Source organism: Mustela lutreola, chromosome 14 (assembly GCF_030435805.1).
Source record: "Mustela lutreola isolate mMusLut2 chromosome 14, mMusLut2.pri, whole genome shotgun sequence".
Lineage (NCBI taxonomy): Eukaryota > Metazoa > Chordata > Mammalia > Carnivora > Mustelidae > Mustela > Mustela lutreola.
The window spans coordinates 74,826,027-74,844,586 of record NC_081303.1 but is presented as its reverse complement, the minus strand read 5'-3'; the positions used below and the strand labels follow the sequence as shown (position 1 = coordinate 74,844,586).

Genomic DNA, 18,560 nt, shown 5'->3' with positions numbered 1-18,560 from the left:
TGCCCCAGAGCCCAGTCACTCCGGGGTCCCTGCCATGGCCTCCTGACCACCTCGGAACGGGCTCCAGTTCGGCGGGACCTCACGTGACGCACTACCGCTTGCCAAGCTGGTCAGATTCAGGCCCAGCAACGCCACAAAGGCGAGGCCGGGGGAGACCAATCGGCAGCAGGAAACGGGAGCGGACACGCCTGGACGTGCACATGCCCAGAGCCTGTGTGTCCAGCGCCCGCCGAGCGTGGACCTCCCGGCTCACTGGTCATTAGAACACCACCGTGTGCTACGGCGGGAAGCGGGTCAAGTCCCAAAGGGCCCGGCTGAGCCCGCGCCAGGGCGGACTCCGGACGGCCGCAACCGCCCAGCTCAAGGCAGACTCAGACAGTCCATCCAGGGGTCGTGCTCAGGGCCCACTCCCAGAGCAGCTGGCAGGAGGTCGGTCGGGAGGGGCGGTGAAAGCCAAGGCCTGCCAGACAGGCTGAGAGGGACCGGCCTGGTGAGTCCAGGACAGCCAGAGGCTCAGCATCCCAGACCAGGCCCCAGCCCTCTGTCCACGCTCACACCCACTTCTATCTTCTGGGTTTCCCTTTACTTCTTCTTCTTCTTCTTCTTTTTTTTTTTTAAAAAAAGATTATTTATTTATTTATTTATTTATTTATTTATTTATTTATTTGACAGAGATCACAAGTAGTCGGAGAGGCAGGCAGAGAGAGAGGGAAGCAGGCTCCCCGCTGAGCAGAGAGCCCGATGCGGGGCTCGATCCCAGGATCACGACGTGAGCCGAAGGCAGAGGCTTAACCCACTGGGCCCCCCAGGCGCCCCTCCCTTTACTTCTTAATAAAAACTCATTTTCCAAAAATGCCAACTTTGCCCCACATACATTAGATGGGGGGACACACTGAAATTGCAGTAGAGGAGCACCTGGTGGCTCAGTGGGTTAAGCCTCTGCCTTCAGCTCAGGTCATGATCTCAGGGTCCTGGGATCAAGCCCCGCATCGGGCTCTCTGCTCAGCAGGGAGCCTGCTTCCCCCCACCCCGGCCTGCCTCTGCCTGCGTGTGATTTCTCTCTCTGTCAAGTAAATAAGTAAAATCTTAAAAATAAAAAAATAAAACCGCAGTAGAAGTTCAAATCCAGCCTAAGCCCCGTGTCTGGCTGCAGAGTCTGGGAGAACCTGAGGGGCAGGACCCCCCACCCGCCATCTGCAGGGTGAGCCGAGGCTCAGAGGGCCCTGACTTGGCCCCCGCAGACGCACCGCCCAGAGTCTCCTCACCTTCCTGTGTCCCCCGTGTCTTCAGTTTTGAAATGGGAACAAGACGGGTGCGATCGCAGACGTGAAAGCGGATCACCCCATGAGTGCAGGGAGTGGCCAGCACAGCGCGGCGCCCACAGCGTCCGAGCCCCCCACGGGGCGCTGGCGGTGAGAAGGCAAACACTGTGGGGCTGCAGGCGGCTCCCTGCCCGTCCCAGCCGGCGCGGCCCTTGCTCAGCAGGACCGGCTGGCTGCACAGCCCCCCGCACATCCCAGAGTGGCGGGAACGGGGCCCGGCCCTGGCCCACAGTCCTGTCCAGGACCAGCCGGCTGTGGCAGCTGGAGCCCAAGGGACCCACAGGCCACGAACTTCGGTCTGGGTGTCACGACAGAGGGACCGTGCTGGGAACATCCCCACAAGGCAGACACACCCTCCGCCTCCCGAGGCCCAACCCAAGGCACAGCCCCAAAGGTCCCCATCTCTCCACTCCTTGTCCCCAGCATGCCAGGAGTGTTCCCCTCTGGGAAGTGGCGCCCATGGCCAGCTTGATTCACCTCCAGATTCCTCAGGGGAGTCTGGGAAAGCCTGGGAAGCAGGGACCCAGACCCAGCACCCCAGTCTCATGCCAGACCTTCTCTGCCCCCCTCAGGTAAAGGGCACCACATCCCAGGGCTCCCAAGTCCCCACCCAGGGCTTTTCTGTTTTTCCGGGGAGCCATGCTGGGTGTCGGCTACTTCAAGGCTGTGAGCTCAGGAATGCTGCATTACTTCCCAACACCTCTACAACTCTTCCATTTCCACACACTTATCAGCACCAGACAGATTCGAAAAACAGAAAAGATTTTCACAGGCCTCCAGAGAAAGGACGTGACCTTCAAAGGCACCAAAGTCCAGGCGGCCTCAGACTGAGCAACACCGACCACGGCAGACGGTGGAACCAGGCCACGATCCCACACCCGCCCCGGCAGTGTCCACACGGATGGGCGACACTGTGCAGGGCTGTCACTCACAGCGGTTCAGAAGAGAGCGCGCCCACGTGCCCTTTGTGAAAAAAGTCTTTGAAGGCGCATTGACTGCCTGGAGAGGAATTAAAATACAAAATTCACAAATGAGGAAGCTGAGGCATCGTGGAAGGGCCAAGATGAGCAGTAAAAGTTACATCTTGGAAATAAACTGTTGTTCTAAACATGTTTTAAAATTGGATGTTAACCACGTATGAGAAATCCTAGAACAGGCGAACCGTCCTACGCGTCCAGGAGGCGGGGACTGACAGCGAGGTGGTGGGAAGGCGCCCCTGAGCTCAGCCCACTTCAGAGCTGCCGCGGACTTCCCCCGTGTGCCGAGTATGAGAAACAAACACAACTAACAAAAGGCAGAAACAGACCCACAAACGCAGGGAACAAACTGGTGGTCGTGGGGTGTAGGGGGGAGGGGAAATGCGGCGGGAGGGGTGTGGGGGGAGGGGTGACCTGGGGAGGGGATGGGGAAGGGCGGGAGAGACGGGAGGCACAGTCCAGGGCAGAGTCAGGGGTACACTCGTGCCCTGACGACACTCGTGAAGTAACACCGAGGGTCAGACGTACGCCGCCGAAATGATTCTTGCTTTGTCTGAGACAGAAGGAGAAAGCGCGCACGTGGGGGCAGAAGGGGAGACCCCCAAGCAGACTCCTCACTGAGCAGAGAGCCCCGCGCGGGGCTCGATCCCACGACCCTGAGACCACAACCTGAGCCGAAATAAAGAGTCAGACCCGTAACGGCCTGAGCCACCCAAGCACCCTGATAAAAATAACTTTTAAAAAGATCAGTACCTTTCACTGTCATCACATCTCCGTGAGACCCTCCACACGGAGTCCCGTCTCTGGGCGCGGTGGCATCTGTCCATGGGGTCTCCAGCCTCCCCGGAGCACGGCAGCCTCCGGCCTGTCTTTATGACACTCGTCCCTATCTCACGTGCTTGCGCTACTGTAAGAGCACGACTCGTTTCCATTTTGGCTGTCCTGTGCTGACACGACCAACACGACCCACTTTTACAAAGCGACCTCACACCCTGCAGTCTTGGTGAACTCACCCATCGGCTCGACAGCCTTCCTGGCCGTTCCGTCCGGGTTTCCGCACCAGGGACCCCCATCTAGGAACAGAGGTGGCTGCGCATCTTCCCTCCCGACCCGATGCCCCTTATTTCCTCTTCCTACGGTGCCCAGGGCTGGGACCTCCACGGGCAGCATGCAGAACAGGCCCTGCAGCGGGCACCCCGGCCTCCCCCTCGGCCACGGAGTGGGGGCCAGGCAAGGGGCGCGGTCTTGTCCCACGAAGGGTCCCTTTGAGCAGGGCTTCTGTAGCCGGCGCTCTGTCCGGCAGTGGGCACCCCGCTCTGCTCCCAGCCGGATTCGATCAGAGCTGAATGTGGGGTTTATGTCAAATTACCAGGGAACCGCAAATAAAGTCACACCAGGACGGCCGCACTCAGACCCATCGACCCAAGCACCGGCGAGGACAGGGGTGATCTCGACCACCTCATAGGCAGGCGTGTGCCCTGCGGAAACCAGAGCGCATGTGCATGCAAAATCCTGCACACGGATGTTCACAGTCGCTTTACTGGTCACGTCCAAACACGGGAAACAACCCAAATCCTCGTCGAGGAGCGAACAGACCAGCCACAGGATCAAACACAGAATCGCCGCGGACCGGCAGCAAGAGGGCACACACGGCGGAAATCAGCAGTAACCTGACAGTTCTCGAAATAATTACGCTCAGCGAGACACAAGACCCAAACGAGGTTCACAGTGTAGGATTCCTTGACGTAAAATCCCTGAAAATGCAAACTTACCTACTGAGACAGAAAACAGACTAGTGGTGGCCTGGGGTGGGGGGCGAAGGTGACGGCCACGTGTGCACCATGACGGTGGCCACCGCTGCTGGTATATTCAAACGTCAAAACATACCAAAGTGCACGCGTCAACTACGCACGGTTACTACGAACAGTTCCATCTCAGTAGAGCTGCTGAGACGCGGAACAGAGCACGTGTGCACGGGAACGTCGCTGCTACAAGCTGTTCCTGGAAGACCAGACGTGTGGGAACAAGAACACTTCCTAGCAGGACAGGGTGCCAGGACCACAAAGTCAGCGAAGACCAGCCCGGCAGGGGGATCACCTCAGAACCAAAGCCGCGAGAGCTCCCGTCGCCACAGAGAATCAAGAGTCGGGATTATCCTCGATTCTGCTATTTAGACAAATATCCTTTTTTAAGTATAGAGGAACTTCAAATCCAGAAGGGACTGTTAGACACCAGGGCCTCCTGTTTTAGGACGCATCAGTGCCAACCCGTCAAAGGGTGGGGGGCAGACCCCCTGGCCCTCCAAACCTCCCCGGAGCCAGGGGCGAGGTGAGCAGCGGTCCCGGGGTGGGGACGGGGACAGGCACCAGGACAGGGACATGTCAAGCCCACCAGCCCCACCCCCATAAGGATCCCCCGGCGACCACCCAGCGATCCCACTGCTGGACACGTGTCCGCAGGGAAGGGAAGCCCCACGCCGAGGACACAGCCGCACCCCACATTCACGGAGGCCAAGACGTGGAAACGGCAAACTCTCCACGGCCGGAAGAGCAGGCAAAGAAAACATGCCTCCCGCGCGCACGACAGTGATGTGCGGTGACGGGGGCCACTAACGAGTGCCGACGAGCTCACGACACACATGCGCATCTCATCGCCGACACGGTGTCCCGTGAGCCCCACGTCACCACGCCAGGAGGAAGCATGAGGAGCGAACCCTCTCCAGGCTCACACCCCCCCAAGCTCCGAGTCTCGGGTGCGCGCAGGGACGGCCGCCCTCCGGGGGTGGGGGGGGGGACACAGCATCCCTGACCCTGAAGGACATGCGCCAAGGAAGGCAGACACAGGCTTCCGGGACACAAGCTGACCCCGTGCAGGTTCTGCAGTCCAGGGCCCACAGGCTGCTCCCAGCTCCGTGGGGGTGAGAACACCCCAGTCTGTGAGGCAGACGGTGACCCTGACGACACAGGCCGTTCCATGACCACCAGGGCTGCGGCTGCCGCGCACGCCTCCGAGCTCCGAGTCCAGGCAGCACCTTCTGAGCCGTCCTCATTCTTCAGATTCCTAAAGTGCTTGAGGGGCGCCTGGGGGTCTCCACGGGTCACACGTCTGCCTTCAGCTCAGGTCATCATCCCGGGATCCTGGGGTTGAGCCCCGGGTCCGAGCTGCTGGCTCAGCAGGGGGTCTGCGTAGCTCCCCCCCCCCACCCCATCCCTCTGCCCCTCCCCCATCTCTCTTTAAAGTAAAAGAAATAAAGTATCTTTTAAAAATGACAAAATAGATGGGGCGCCTGGGTGGCTCAGTGGGTTAAGCCGCTGCCTTCGGCTCAGGTCATGATCTCGGGGTCCTGGGATCGAGTCCCGCATCGGGCTCTCTCTGCTCAGCAGGGAGCCTGCTTCCTCCTCTCTCTCTCTGCCTCTCTGCCCACTTGTGATTTCTCTCTGTCAAATAAATAAATAAAATCTAAAAAAAAAAAAAAAAAAAAAAAAATAGGGACACCTGGGTGGCTCAGTTGGTTAAGCAGCTGCCTTCGGCTCAGGTCATGATCCCAGCGTCCTGGGATCGAGTCCCACATCGGGATCCTTGCTCCGCAGGGAGCCTGCTTCTCCCTCTGACTCTGCCTTCCACTCTGACTGCCTGTGCTCGCTCTCGCTCGCTCGCTCTCTGACAAATAAATAAATAAAATCTTAAAAAAAAAAATAAAAATTAAAAATAAAAATAAAAATAACAAAATAGGGACGCCTGGGGGGTGCAGCTGGTGAAGTGACTGCCTTCAGCTGGGGCTGCGATCCTGGGTCCCAGGTTCAAGCCCCGCATCCGGCTCCTGGGTCAGCAGGGAGCCTGCTTCTCCCCTCCCTCCGGCTTCTGGTCTCTCTCGCTCTCTCTCAAATACATGAAATCTTTAAAAATAAGTAACATGGGGTGCCTGGGTGGCTCAGTGGGTTAAAGCCTCTGCCTTCAGCTCAGGTCATGATCCCAGGGTCCTGGGATGGAGCCCCGCATCGGCCTCCATGCTCAGTGGGGAGACTGCTTCCCCCTCTCCCTCTGCCTGCCACTCCCCCTGCTTGTGATCTCTCCCCACACGCCAAATAAATAAATTAAAAAAAAAAAAAAAAAAACTTGGGCGCCTGGGTAGTTCAGTGGGTTAAGCCTCTGCTTTCAGCGCAGGTCATGGTCCCAGGGTCCTGGGATTGAAACCCCGCATCGGGCTCTCTGCTCAGCGGGGAGCCTGCTTCCTCCTCTCTCTCTGCCTGCCTCTGCCTACTTGTGATCTCTGTCTGTCAAATAAATAAATAAAATCTTTAAATAAATAAATAACATAAATAACAATATAAATAACATAAAATATAAAATAAAATAAAGTAAAATAAAACAGGTCATGTCCAAAGCCCACCATGGGCAGGCAGAGGCTCGCTCCAGTGACGTGACCAGCCCAGGGCCACACCACGGTTCCAGGGAGTCCGTGGATCTCCAACACTGCTGTGGCTCTATAGCACCCCAGGCCCTCTGGGCACTTGCTGGTGGCGTAGCACCTGGAGCCTCTCGTGGGGCCGTCCCTGAAGATAAGACCGCCAGAACCCAAACCTGCCTCCCTCACACGCAGGCCTACCTCCCACGTGGCCCAGGCCGCGCTCTGCAGGACACGGCCACCCAGATGGGAGCCAGAGCGGGGCCCACCGCGCCCCCGGCCATCTGGTCCCCACACGGCTGTGCTGGCATCCGGGGAGTGAGAGCCATGGGCGGCTGAGTGCGCTCCAGGACGGTTTATTAGGCTTGGGAGCCCTGGGCTGAGGGCGTCCAGACAGGGCGGCCGGGTCGGCGCCGGGGGCCTCTCTTTGCCCTTCGGTCTCCTCCTAAAGAGGTGGGGCGGTCCTGTGCCCGCGGCGAGGTCCCCGCCGTGTCCTGGCTTGTCAGGCATCCGCCGGGCCCTCAGCTGGTGTCGGAGACCACACGTCCGCCGCTCCCGGGACCCGGCACGGACGCCGGGACTGGACAAACGCCACCAGGTTCTCCAGCTGCTCCTCCAGGCGCCGCTCGTCCCCATGGTTCTCAAGGACCCAGTCGAAGGCCCCAAAGTCGTCGAGGCCACACTCTGACTCAGCATCATCAACCCCTGCGCAGGGGCATGGTGAGGTCAGGCCCCATCCACGCAGGCGGCCCCTGGGCATGCGGGCCTGCTGGCCCCAGATGGAGCTGCCCCTCCTGGCCTCCCTCGTGCCACCGGAGAGCCTCCTGCACCCACCCCCAGCTGGCCGAGCGCCCCCAGAGTGTCTACTGACTTTGCCCTTTGTGGCCACTGTCCACGGAGTGTAGATGGGTCTTCTGGAACCACAGAACCCAGCGGCACGGGTGGCTTCCAGCTTACGGGAAGCCTCTGATCCCACCCTCTGGGGAGGGTCTGCTGGGCAGGTTCACGAACCACAGAGTGAGATGGTGCGTGCGAAACGCCAGCACAGGCCTGCCTGCAGCAGACACCGGGGGGGCAGCAGCCTCCCAGAGCAGCGCCCGCTGGGTCCTGGGACCTCGGGCACAAAGAAGCCACAGGGCAGGACCCAGGATCGCCTGCTCCACACAGACATGCTGCTCATCAAACACCCGGAGGCAGAGGTAAAGGAACCAGCAGCGGGTCCCACTGGCCTAGAGGGGCCAGCCCAGGTAAGGGCACCAGGCCACGGTCATGGACAAACCGTCAGCCCCAAGGACACCCTCCCCAACCCCACTCCAGTCTCTTACGGGGCAGTCTTGAGCTCCAGGCCCCAGATCCCCTTACCCTGCTTGGCTCTGTCCCCCACAGCCTGCCAGGAAGAGCACAGACGGAGCCTGGGGGCTGGGACGAAGGCCGTGCGCGGCTCACCTGGGGTGAACTCCCAGCCGCGCTGCTGTCGGCTCTGCTCCGAGGCCACCACACGCACTGTCTGTGTCATAGCCCCATAGGCCTCCCGGAACCACTGGATGTCTGACAGCCTCCGCGTGTCACTCACCAGCTGCAGGAAAGAGCACAGGCGGGTGACCAGCGGACAGAGGGCAGAGGGACAGGGCCCCTGGCGGTGGTGGGAAGACACAGCCCCCCACCCTCCGACACAAGAAAGCATAGAGAGCTAGGAGGGGCTGGCAAAGCCAGACAGGTGTCCCCCGTGACCCCATGGTCACCGCTGTCCCCCACTTGCAGGTCACCCTCCCAGTCGCCATGGACCCGCCTCATCCTGGGGCCGCTGCTGAGCTGAAGCAGAGGCTCAGGCTTGGAGGTCAGATCAGCAGGTCCAACACTGTGTGTTGCAGATGAACAGACTGAGGCCAGAAACAGAGATGTTCCCAACACTTTCTAACACTGAAGACAGATCACTGCCTAAACCCCTCAGAGGCCTCTCAATGCTCTAAGAAAATCTGAAGTCTACAGCCAGCTTATAGGGCCCTACACGACCTGGAACCCACAGTGTTCCTGCACCCCCCTCCCACTGGACCCCTCTGGTCTGTCCCCAGACATACCACCCACGTGCTCTTGGGGACGCACGTGGCCCCTGCTGCCCGGCCAAGCATGGGCCAGGCTCCCTTGCCGGCAGAAATCTCTGTCCCAGTGTTCCTCCTGCAGGACGCTTCCTACCACCCTGCCCCCCACCACCCCCGCCACGCTGGGGACGTCCGGCCAAGCAGCAGGGCCCTGAAACCATCACCATCTGTTAGGCTGCTCGTCAGCTGCCCTCCCCGGAGTCCACTCCACGACGGAAGGCCTTGGGGACGCTCCCAGCAGCCGCACGTGCTCCACGAACCAGCCAAGCAGCAAACGGAGGGACCAGTGGCTGGTGCTGATGCTGACACACTCGCTCCCCAGGAGCCACGTGCACGTCACAGCGACACTGGTGTGCAGGCACTCGGCCGGTGCGGGGAAGGCACGGACCTGGTGCTCACCGCCTCAGAGCCCAGACGTCAATCTGGCAGCTTCCAGCCCAGCCGTGCCATGGTGCCCCTCAGCGACACCGAGCTCCCAATCCTGTCCCCACACCTCCCCCGGCTCAGAAAACCCTTGTCTGTCCGGCTGCGCAGAGCCAAACCCTCGTAGGGCCTCCCGCCTTGCACCCACGGTCCGCAGCCCGTGCAGAGCCTGCCTGGTCCCCGCATCTGAGCCCCGGCCTCTCTACCTGTCCAGAAAGACCCGCCCCCTGGCCTCCACTTCCTCCCCTGACCCCCATGCCTCTCCCCCGTTCAGGTGTCTCCCGGGAGCCCAGACCCCGCTCTTCCAAAGCACCGGCTTGACTCAGCCTCACCTCCTGCCACTTGCCCCCCACTCACGAATTCCTACGTGGCTCAGGCCCTCGCCTCCTACGGGCCCTGCTCAAGTGCCGTGGGGTCCGGGGAAGCCTCCTCACGGCCCTGGCCTGCTTTGTCTTGCTGCTGCGTATCGACCCCCACCTGATGTGTTCTGTCTTCCTAACTCCCTCCAGCCTGAGTGATAACGGAAGTTCCCCGAGAGCAGGGACTTTGGTGTATGTTCGCAGTGACGAACCCTCCACATTGCCAGGAGCCAGGCCGGTACATATCATACGGGCTGCCAGAACGAGGAGGTCGGAAAGGGGTTTGGTGCTATGGAAGCACTGGATGGCAAGCATCAGTCCAGGCCCGGGTATCAGGGAAGGCTTCCTGGTGGAGGCGGCGTGCGAGCCAGGGTGGGGTGAACCCAGTGAGGAGGGAAAGAAGGGGCGTCTCCAGCAGGCAGAACACCCACGAAGGCCCTGACTCCAGGAGGAGGCTGACTCGCAGGACGGAGAGAAGCTGAAGCAGCTGCAGCATAAGGAGCAGGGTGGCTAATGGGCAGCAGGACCAGACAGCTCAGAGCCTGGAAGTCTGTTCCGGACGTCAGTGTGGTTCAACAGAACAATGGACAAAGGTTCTCAGCAAAGCAGTGACTGGTCTTGGATTGTCCCCAAACTGCCGTTCCGGCTGCTGGGTGGGGAAGGGACCGTACAGGACGAGGACGGAAGCCAGGCCAGGGCCGGAGCTCACACCGTCGGTGAGATCCAGGGGAAGGCAGTGAAGACGCGGACAGAGAGGGCGAGTGGCCAAAGGCCGCCGAGCCACTCACCCAGATGGGCTGAGAGACGCCCTCCACGACCTTCCTGCAGAAGAAGCCTGGGTCTGCCTGGCGCTTCTCCTCCCCCCAGCGGATCATGTCCCTCCGGTAGGCCTCCTTGTAGGCACTGGCGTCCAGGAGTCTCTGGAAGTCCAGGCCATGCTCCTGCCCAGAGAGCACAATGTCCACACCACCGGCCTCCGCCTCCCCGGTCTCTCCTGAAAGAGGGAAGGGCCATCCCCGCCCTCCCCCTCCCACCCCGCAGGGGCAGTGCAAGGACCAGGAGGTTGCCACCAAGACCCAGGTCTGCAGGGACAGGGAGCTGGAAACAGAAATCCCCAAGAGCAGCAGATGGACGACAAGCCTGGGCGATCCGGAAGTCGTTCCGGTTTAGCTTTAAAACGTGTGATGTGGCTTTTCTCTCTTGCAACAGCTTTACCTCCCCAAGTATTTCTGGCTTAAACTAGCCCTGAAATGAGTCTGCATCCCCCTGGGCACCGGCTTGACCTCCAGCAAAGCAAGAAACCTGAACACAGCGCATGCCCAGCACACAGACCCCCACCCCCCGCCCCAGGCTCCTCCATCTGGCTCCAAGGACTCCTGGGGGCAAGAGGGGCGGCTTGGAGCATCCGCTCAGGCCACCCTTGCTTGCTTTCCCTTTCCTGGGGACACAGAGGACAGGAGGGGTCCTCCCAGGGGCGCCAGGGCGGAAAGGGGTCTGAAACTCGCCACTCGGGGCAGCTTCTGGCTCCTCTAACTCGCTGCAGCTGGACCTTCCCAGACTCAGTTTCTTTGTCTGCAGACTGAAGGGCCTCGACCTTCCTGTGCCACCCCACGCAGGGAAACTAGGTCCCCACTAGGTACTCCAGAGCACGGGAGGAGCGCCCACCAGGAGCATTGTGTTCTGCTTTTCAATTACAGTCCCCGCTGTGACTTAACAAAACAAAGTAGGCTCCACACCCACCATGGGGCTTGAACTCCCAACCCTGAGATTAGGAGTCACAGGCTCCACCCACTACGCCAGACAGATGCCTCGGATTTTGTTTTTTTAATGGGAGTGGGAGATGTAGGGGTGGCTGACCAGTTAGTTACCTATTGAGGTTTTAAAAATGCAAACTCCTGGGGCGCCTGGGGGGCTCAGTGGGTGAAGTGCCTGCCTTCGGCTCAGGTCATGATCTCAGGGTCCTGGGATCGAGCCCCACATCGGGGGTCCGTGCTCAGCGGGGAGCCTGCTTTCCCCCTCTGTCTGCCTGTCTCTATACCTACTTGTGATGTCTCTCTGTCAAATAAATGAATAAAATCTTATTAAAAAATAATAATAATTAATAAATAAATAAAAATACCCCCTGCCCCCGTTCTCCTCAGGAAGCCCTCCAAGGCTGCCATCCTACAAATGGGTCTGTTCAGCTGGAGGGCAAAGATCAAATGGAAAAGAATACGGACAGGGCAGCTGATGCACGGAAGGAGGCAGACGAATTCATTTTGAGTCGCCCCAGAAGGCCAGACTCAGGCCAACTGAACAAAGGGCTGGGCGCACAGGTCCCTGGACAGGCACACCCAGAAGCCAGGGGCAGAAATGTAAGCAGCGAGCGCCTCTCCCAGTCTGGGAAGGTGGTCTCCCCCTTGGGGCTTCCTGCCTGAACACCAAGGCTCTAAGAGGTCCCGTGTGTTTTTTTACAATGCTTTTTTTTTTTTTTAATCCATATGGCTCAAAATTCAAAAGATACATATTTGTTTACAGTGAAAGATCTCTCTCCCACCACTGCTCCCCTCCCTGGAGGCCGACGACATAGCCTCCTACGTACCCCACCCTGGCTTCTCACACCCCAAGCCCCCCAGAAATACTTGTTATGTGGCTGAAAATATAAGCAAATATATTTACAACTTTTCTCCTTTTATTTTTTTTTGATTTAAAAAAAATTTTTTTTTAAGATTTTATTTATTTATTTGACACAGAGAGATCACAAGTAAGCAGAGAGGCAGGCAGAGAGAGAGGAGGAAGCAGGCTTCCTGCCGAGCAGAGCCCGATGCGGGGCTCAATCCCAGGACCCTGGGATCATGACCCAAGCCGAAAGCAGAGGCTTAACCCACTGAGCCACCCAGGCGCCCCTTTTCTCCATTTCTATACAAATGTAGCGTTCTCTGTGCACAGTCCTACATCTTGCTTTTCACTTAATGAGATATCTTGACACCCCAGATGATTCAATGTCTCGAGGAAGAATCCCAGGCCCTCACAATAACCCAGCCTCAGATCAGGCAGCTCGCTTCTCCAGCCTCTCCTGAACAGGCTTTCCTGAACCTACTCTTGGGGGGTGGCCAGAAGCTTAAGGAGCAAATGTCCCCAGCAGTCACGCCACAGAAAAGCAAGAGCTGTGCACCCCCTGCCGCCAGCGCTCGTGGGCACTGTGCTCAGGATGACAGCCGGCACATGAGCAGGCTCCTCCCGACCCACCCGCCGCCACAGAGCTCCCGCCTACCTGAGCGTACTGTTCCTTGAGTGGACCCGAGAGTCGGAGGACGGCACAGACATCCTCGCCGAGTCTGCAGGACGGGCAGAACCAAACCCAGTTAACCTAGTTTCCAGGACCCTAACAAGTCCAGGGCATTGAGGTCCCCTTTCCTTTTTCCTTCTTTCTTTCTGATTTTTCAGGAGGCCCTACCAGGCTTGAACTCATGACCCTGAGAGCAAGAGTCTGAGTCACAGGCACTACTGACTGAGCCAGCCAGGCAGCCCTCTGAAGTCGCATTTCTGCTGTGCATCTCTGTGACTGTCACACCTCCTCCTGACGGTAACTCTTCACCTATACGGTGGGGACAGCACTTTCTGTTGTGTCCTGTGGGATTACTGGGAAACAGGGGCAGGTCAACAGTCCTGACACTAACAAGTAGGACAAACAGGACCAGAATTCCACTGGCCATATTCCCTGGATGAGGTTACTGCAGGGCCCCAGGCCTAGTTCTCGCACAGCCAGGGTCTCTCGGTCTCCACCAACGAGGTCACCACAGCATGAATCACTCATACACTCCCCTGTTGAGTTACTCCACCGGCCATTTGTGGGGCTCGGGATCTGGACCCCGGGAACACACCGCTCCTGCCCTGTCCTCGAGCAGCTCACAGACTCTTCCACACTGACCAGGGAGACCAGCTCTCTGATCTCCACCATTCAGGTGAGGAGCCGGAGGGTGGGAACAGATGGCCCCAAAGCAACAGGGCAGGGAGTAACAGCCACCATCCCGCTCCCGCCTCTCCCCGGCGCCAAGGACTGTTCTAAGCTCTTCGCAGGCATGACTCCTGGAAGCCTTAGGCGCAGCCTAGACCGATCTCCATTCGCAGATGAGGAGACTGGGACGCCAGTGGCTAGGACTCTGCAAGATCCCGAACGGGGAGGCGGAAAGTCAGGCTGCAAACCCCGGGGGTGCACCTGCACAGGCCCTGCTTCTGACGCCTACCTGACTCGCGTGTGCGGGGGTGGGGGTGGGGGAGACAAGGAGAAATGCAGCTAAGGGAAAGGGGTTTGGGTCCCTGGTGTGAGCCCAGGGCGACCTCTGCCCGGGGCCCCCACGACCTCGTCCAGCAACTCCCCCGCCCCCGGCCCGGCCCGGCATTACTGCTCCGATCACAGCACCGGGAGCTAGAGCAGAGGGGACGCACTCCCGGCAGCCGCCGCTGAAGCTGTCACCTGCTCCCGGACGCCCGCGGACGCCTCCCCGAGCCCAGCCCTCGCGCCACCGGGCGCCCCTCCGCCCCGCCCCGCGGACACCTGCTCCGCAGCGCCTCGGCCACGAAATCCTTCCCGGACTTCCTCTTCCCGCTGACCAGCAGCACCAGGCACGGGACTCCTCGCTGCGGAGCCATGCGGCCGCCTTCCCGCCGCCGTCCAGGATCCCGCCCGCGCCGGGACCCCGGGACAGCGCCCGCGCAGCCGCAGAGAGGGCCGCCGTGGACACGCCCCCGCCGCCGCACGCCGACGGAGGGCGTGGCTCCGCCCGAAGGACGGTCCCGCGCGGAGCTCCCTCGGAACGGCTCGGCCCCGCCCGGAGCCTGACGTCATCCGGACACAACCATTCTCTTGTAGGGGGTGAAGCCCTGAAATGCCGCGAGCTGAGCCTCACGATTGCGCCACGCAGCCCTGGAAACCCGCAGAGACAGAACAGCCGAGACCATGCCGAGCTGGTCTGCAGGCTTCCCTCCTCGGGTGCTCGCCGAGGCGCACGGACTAAAAGCGACCTCGTCGGTGCCCCGCGGTGAACGTGGGTCCTCCCGGAGGGGCGGGAGGGGGCGGTTCCGGGGCGTGTCTGTGACGTCAGGCGGGGGGGGCGCTCGCGGGTTTGCGGACCGGGCAGCAGCCGCTGCGGTTCCCCGCGCGGGCGGGTGGCGGGCGCTGGCCGGGTGGGACGGACCTGGCGCGCCGGCGTCGGTGGGGTGCGCTGAAGGGGGTGGGAGTCAACCCGGCCCAGACGACCTCGTGCTACCCGGAGTCGGGCCGGGACCCTGGAGGTGCGGGGGTCCGCCCGCTCCCGGGAAGCCCGCGGCGGGAGCGGCCGGCCCCGAGCGTGGAGCGCCGTCGCCCTGAGCTGGGACCCGCCGGCCTGCTGGTCTGCGCTTGTCCGCCGCTGCGAGCCGCGAAGGCCAAGGCCGTCGGGGAGAGAAGGGAGCCCCGGGCGCGCCGAGTCCTGGGCGCAGAAGCCCGGCGGGGCCTGGGCGCGGCCGGACGCGGAGAGAACGGGCTCCTGGAAGGTGCCGTGTTTGGTCCGGTTCGAAGCAAGCGTGCGGTCCCCGCGCTCGTCCGTGGCTCGGCGCTGCACACCGTGGGGCTCCCTTCCAGCTCGGACCCGCTCGGGCGGTGGGCGAGATCGCGGGCTGCGGGGCTGCAGCAGAGTCGCGGCGCAGTGGGGCAGGCGCTCCTGGTCCCGTCGTTCCGGATGCAGCGCGTCCTCTGCAGGCACGTCGGGGCCCACGGAAGGCGCAGAGCCTCCTCCCCCGCTGGAAGGACTGGGGACTCCCCGCGGGTCCTTCCTCCACCTGATTCTCTCCCATCCCCGCTGCGCGGAGCGCCCAGGAGTTCCCCTCGGATGATCCCATCAGAAACACCCTCCCCGCCTCTCAGAGTCGCCTCAGTGCCCCCCCCCCCACCCCGCGCTGCCCTCTCAGATGGAGGGTTTATCCGCCCCCAGCCCTCCTACCGCAGCACAGACTTTGGGTCAGAGGCCTCCCTCCTTCCCAAGTCGGAAAACTCCAGCTCCTGCAAGGCTCGTAACCACCCGGCTGGGCGGCCTTTTCCCTGGTCAGTGCGGGCAGCCTGCAGTCCCCGCACTCCTTCCGTCACTGCAGCTTGGCCCTCGGCTCCGAGGCCTCATTGCAGGCAGGGTGACCCTTGACCTCAGGTGGCCAGAGGGTTCTTCCTCCTCCTCGCCTCAGACACGGGCTCCCCTGGAACACGCTGGGCCTTGTCCCCCGAAGCCGGTCAGCCTGCTCTGTCCCCCACGGAGCCGCCCTGCTCTCTAGGGCTGCTCACTCACCTAGTCCCCAAAGCGGTGCTTTCCTCGCAGAGACACCAACAGCCCTTGAAATTCGGGCCTCGCCACACCAGCCCGTCCTTCCCGCCACCACCAAGAGAACTCACATACGTTAGTGTGCGTGAAAAGCGTTTGCGAGCTGTGCAGTTCTGCACAAACGTGAGGCCTTCCTCTTAGGGTAGGAGGCCTGGTTTACCAGCTGGGGGCTGGGGAGGGTGAGGCGGGGAAGAGGGGACCACCGGGATTGTCAGGCAGACGCAGCATGAGCCCGGAAGGCACAGCCCGAGTTCTGGATGGACGCCAGCCCACGCAGCCTCCTGCAGGTTCCGGAAGACGAGGCTTGAAGAGGCCAGGGCCCGCCTCCGTTGACAACACCCTTACTGGGAGTCACCCCTCACTAAGAAGGCAGACCATATTTTTTTAAGATTGTATTTATTTATTTGACACCGAAAAAGAGGGAGGGAGAGAGTGCAGGCAGAGACAGAGGGAGACCCGTGGGGCTCCATCCCAGGACCGTGGGATCACAACCTGAGCCGAAGGCGGATGCTTCACCCGCCGAGCCGCCACGGCACCCCTAAACAAGACATTTTTAAAGATTTCCGATTGAGATAATCATTTTTGTCCTTCTGTTAGGTGATTATGCACTGATTTCAGCTTTGGAGGTGGGGAACTGACCCCACAGCCACGAAAGAGTCCTTTTTTGATTTCATTGCATGGTCTTCTAGTGACAGAAGCTCGCTTTTATTTTATTTAGGGGTCGGGCCGACGGGCCTCAGTCGGGAGCCATGAGCAGAGGAGCTGGGTCTGCGTGGCTTGGGCACCCCGGAGCTGCCTCCCCCGTTCCTCCCCAGCACCCCACTCTCGCTTCCCAAACACAGCGGTGACGCCAGCCTGGGGCCCCCGGGACCTGCTGCGCCCACAGCCATGCACTCGAGGGGGAACGAGGGGGGCATCCTGTTGCCGGGAAGCCCTCATGCCAAGGTTTCTGCCCCTGCCCTCCCCACCCCCCCAGCCACGGGCTGCCTCAGTGACGGCCCGAGGCCCCCTTCCAGAGGCAAGTTCCTCCTGGTCGCTAGGCCAAGTCCTCCCGGTGGCGGGTGCAGAGGACCCGGTGGAGCGGTGCGGTTCTGCTTGTGGGACTAATCCGGCTAGCCTCAGGGCCTGGGTCTGCACAGCGGCAGCGCGAAGCTGGAGGCAAGAGCTCCTCCCACCGGCCGGCTCCGCCCTGTGTTTCGGGAACCAGCCCTTTCTCCTCTCAGAGCCCCCAGCTCCCCGCTTAGAGCTTGGCTAAACCAAGAAAATGACTCTTTGTGATGGCTACTGTTTGAACCGTTTCCTGCTTGTCTGTAGTGACTGATTTCCCCCTTGGGACAACCTCTGGGGTGTTACTCACAGTCTCCGCTTTACTGCTGGGAAAGCTGAGCCCCAAAGCAGGGAGGAGCTCCTCACCGGAGGCCCACAGGTTGTGGGGTGGGGGCGCCTCGGTGTTCTGACCTCAGAGCCTGCTCTGCCCCAAGGACTAGTTAGGAGAGACCTGGGTGGTCTGGGCCTCCATGTGGCCCGGAGTAAAGAACCAGTGACTGGGGCAGGGCCTACTGCGGCAGCCAAGGCTTACCAGAGAGATGGGCCATGACCTTCCACAAGGCTGGGGGCAGAGGGCTCAGACAGCTGTGCAGGAAAGCAGGTGAACAGGGGCTTCTGTGGCTCAGACAGCTGAGGGGTCAGCTGGGAGGGAGGGCCCTGTTGCTGTTTGGGTTTAGACCCAGCGGCCACCCTGCAGCATCCCTACCTGACCCGCAAAGAAGGTGACGTGTGAAAGGGCCAGGAACACTTGTGGTCCAGAACAAGCCTGATGGGGGGACATCCCTGCATCAAGGTGACCCTGGCAGGTTCCCAAGGTGACAGCCAGCCAGGCCAGGGTTGGGCCCATGGGGGCGGGGCGGGGGGTGGCTGGGAGAGGTTCTCAGGGGGAACACATGGCTTTGACCTTCAAGGAGCTCATGGGGGTTATACAGGCCCAAAGTCCACTCACCACCACAGTCTCACATGCACCTCCCATCCCCTAGGAGAGGTGGGAGTGGGAGGCAGTAGGGAGAGACTGGGGCCTGGGGACCTGGGGCGGCAGGCAGAGACGGGGAGATCCCAAGGGTGGTAAGGGCCAGAGGGGGCACTGGCGAGGGAAGGCCAGGCTGAGGGCCCCCGGGGAGGGGCAGGACCTCGGGGAGCCCAGGAAGGAGCGAGGCTGGACAGTGAGGAACAGGGAGAAGGAGGTCAGACCGGGGGACAGAGGGACATGGGGATAGGCCAAAGGAAGTAGAATGTTTCTACTGAGAGCAGAAGACCCAAGAGAGACACCCCCGACTTGAGTAACTCCCCCAAGTTGCCCCCCGGCCCTGGAGCCAAGCTCTGAGCTGGGGGTTTCTTAGAGAAAAGGCAGAAAAGCCAAACACTTAAACGGGAAGGTCCAGGCCAGAGTCTGGAAGGCCAAGCAGGGCTGGGCAGCAGAGTCCAGTGGGCCTGTCCCCAGGGCGCCCCCCCCCGCCCTCAGGACAGATTATCGGTGTGTGTGAATGAGTGTGGAAGTGTGTGTGTATGTGTGTGTGTGTTGGGGTGGGGAGTGCTGCCACCCAGCTCTACCCTCCCTTGGCCCACATTCACTTGCAGACCTGGATCCGGGGTTCG

At 60.9% G+C, this 18,560-nt stretch overlaps 1 protein-coding gene across 2 annotated transcripts; it reads right to left on the bottom strand.

The window, feature by feature from the left end:
* Positions 1-7,044: 7,044 nt before the first annotated feature.
* PMVK (phosphomevalonate kinase) lies at positions 7,045-14,316 on the bottom strand. Of its 2 annotated transcripts, XM_059145196.1 has the most exons (5): positions 14,123-14,316; positions 12,839-12,902; positions 10,374-10,526; positions 8,151-8,280; positions 7,045-7,409 (listed from the first exon to the last, which is right to left on the bottom strand). In XM_059145196.1, exons 1-5 carry the CDS (start codon positions 14,215-14,217, stop codon positions 7,207-7,209), a joined length of 645 nt encoding a protein of 214 aa, XP_059001179.1. In that variant the 5' UTR covers positions 14,218-14,316; the 3' UTR covers positions 7,045-7,206. The 2 variants fall into 2 exon arrangements, with proteins under 2 accessions (XP_059001179.1, XP_059001180.1); XM_059145197.1 differs by lacking the exon at positions 14,123-14,316 and having other exon boundaries at positions 10,374-10,407; positions 12,839-12,891.
* Positions 14,317-18,560: the final 4,244 nt, after the last annotated feature.

Bases quoted from the DNA above. Each gene is read 5' to 3' on its own strand.
- PMVK (XM_059145196.1), bottom strand. From the start codon at position 14,217: ATGGCTCCGCAGCGAGGAGTCCCGTGCCTGGTGCTGCTGGTCAGCGGG. The intron at 12,903-14,122 runs GTGTCCGCGGGG...CCCGTCCTGCAG, and splicing joins GCCGAGGCGCTGCGGAGCAG to ACTCGGCGAGGATGTCTGTG. The intron at 10,527-12,838 runs GTAGGCGGGAGC...CTCTCTGGGCAG, and splicing joins TCAAGGAACAGTACGCTCAG to GAGCATGGCCTGGACTTCCA.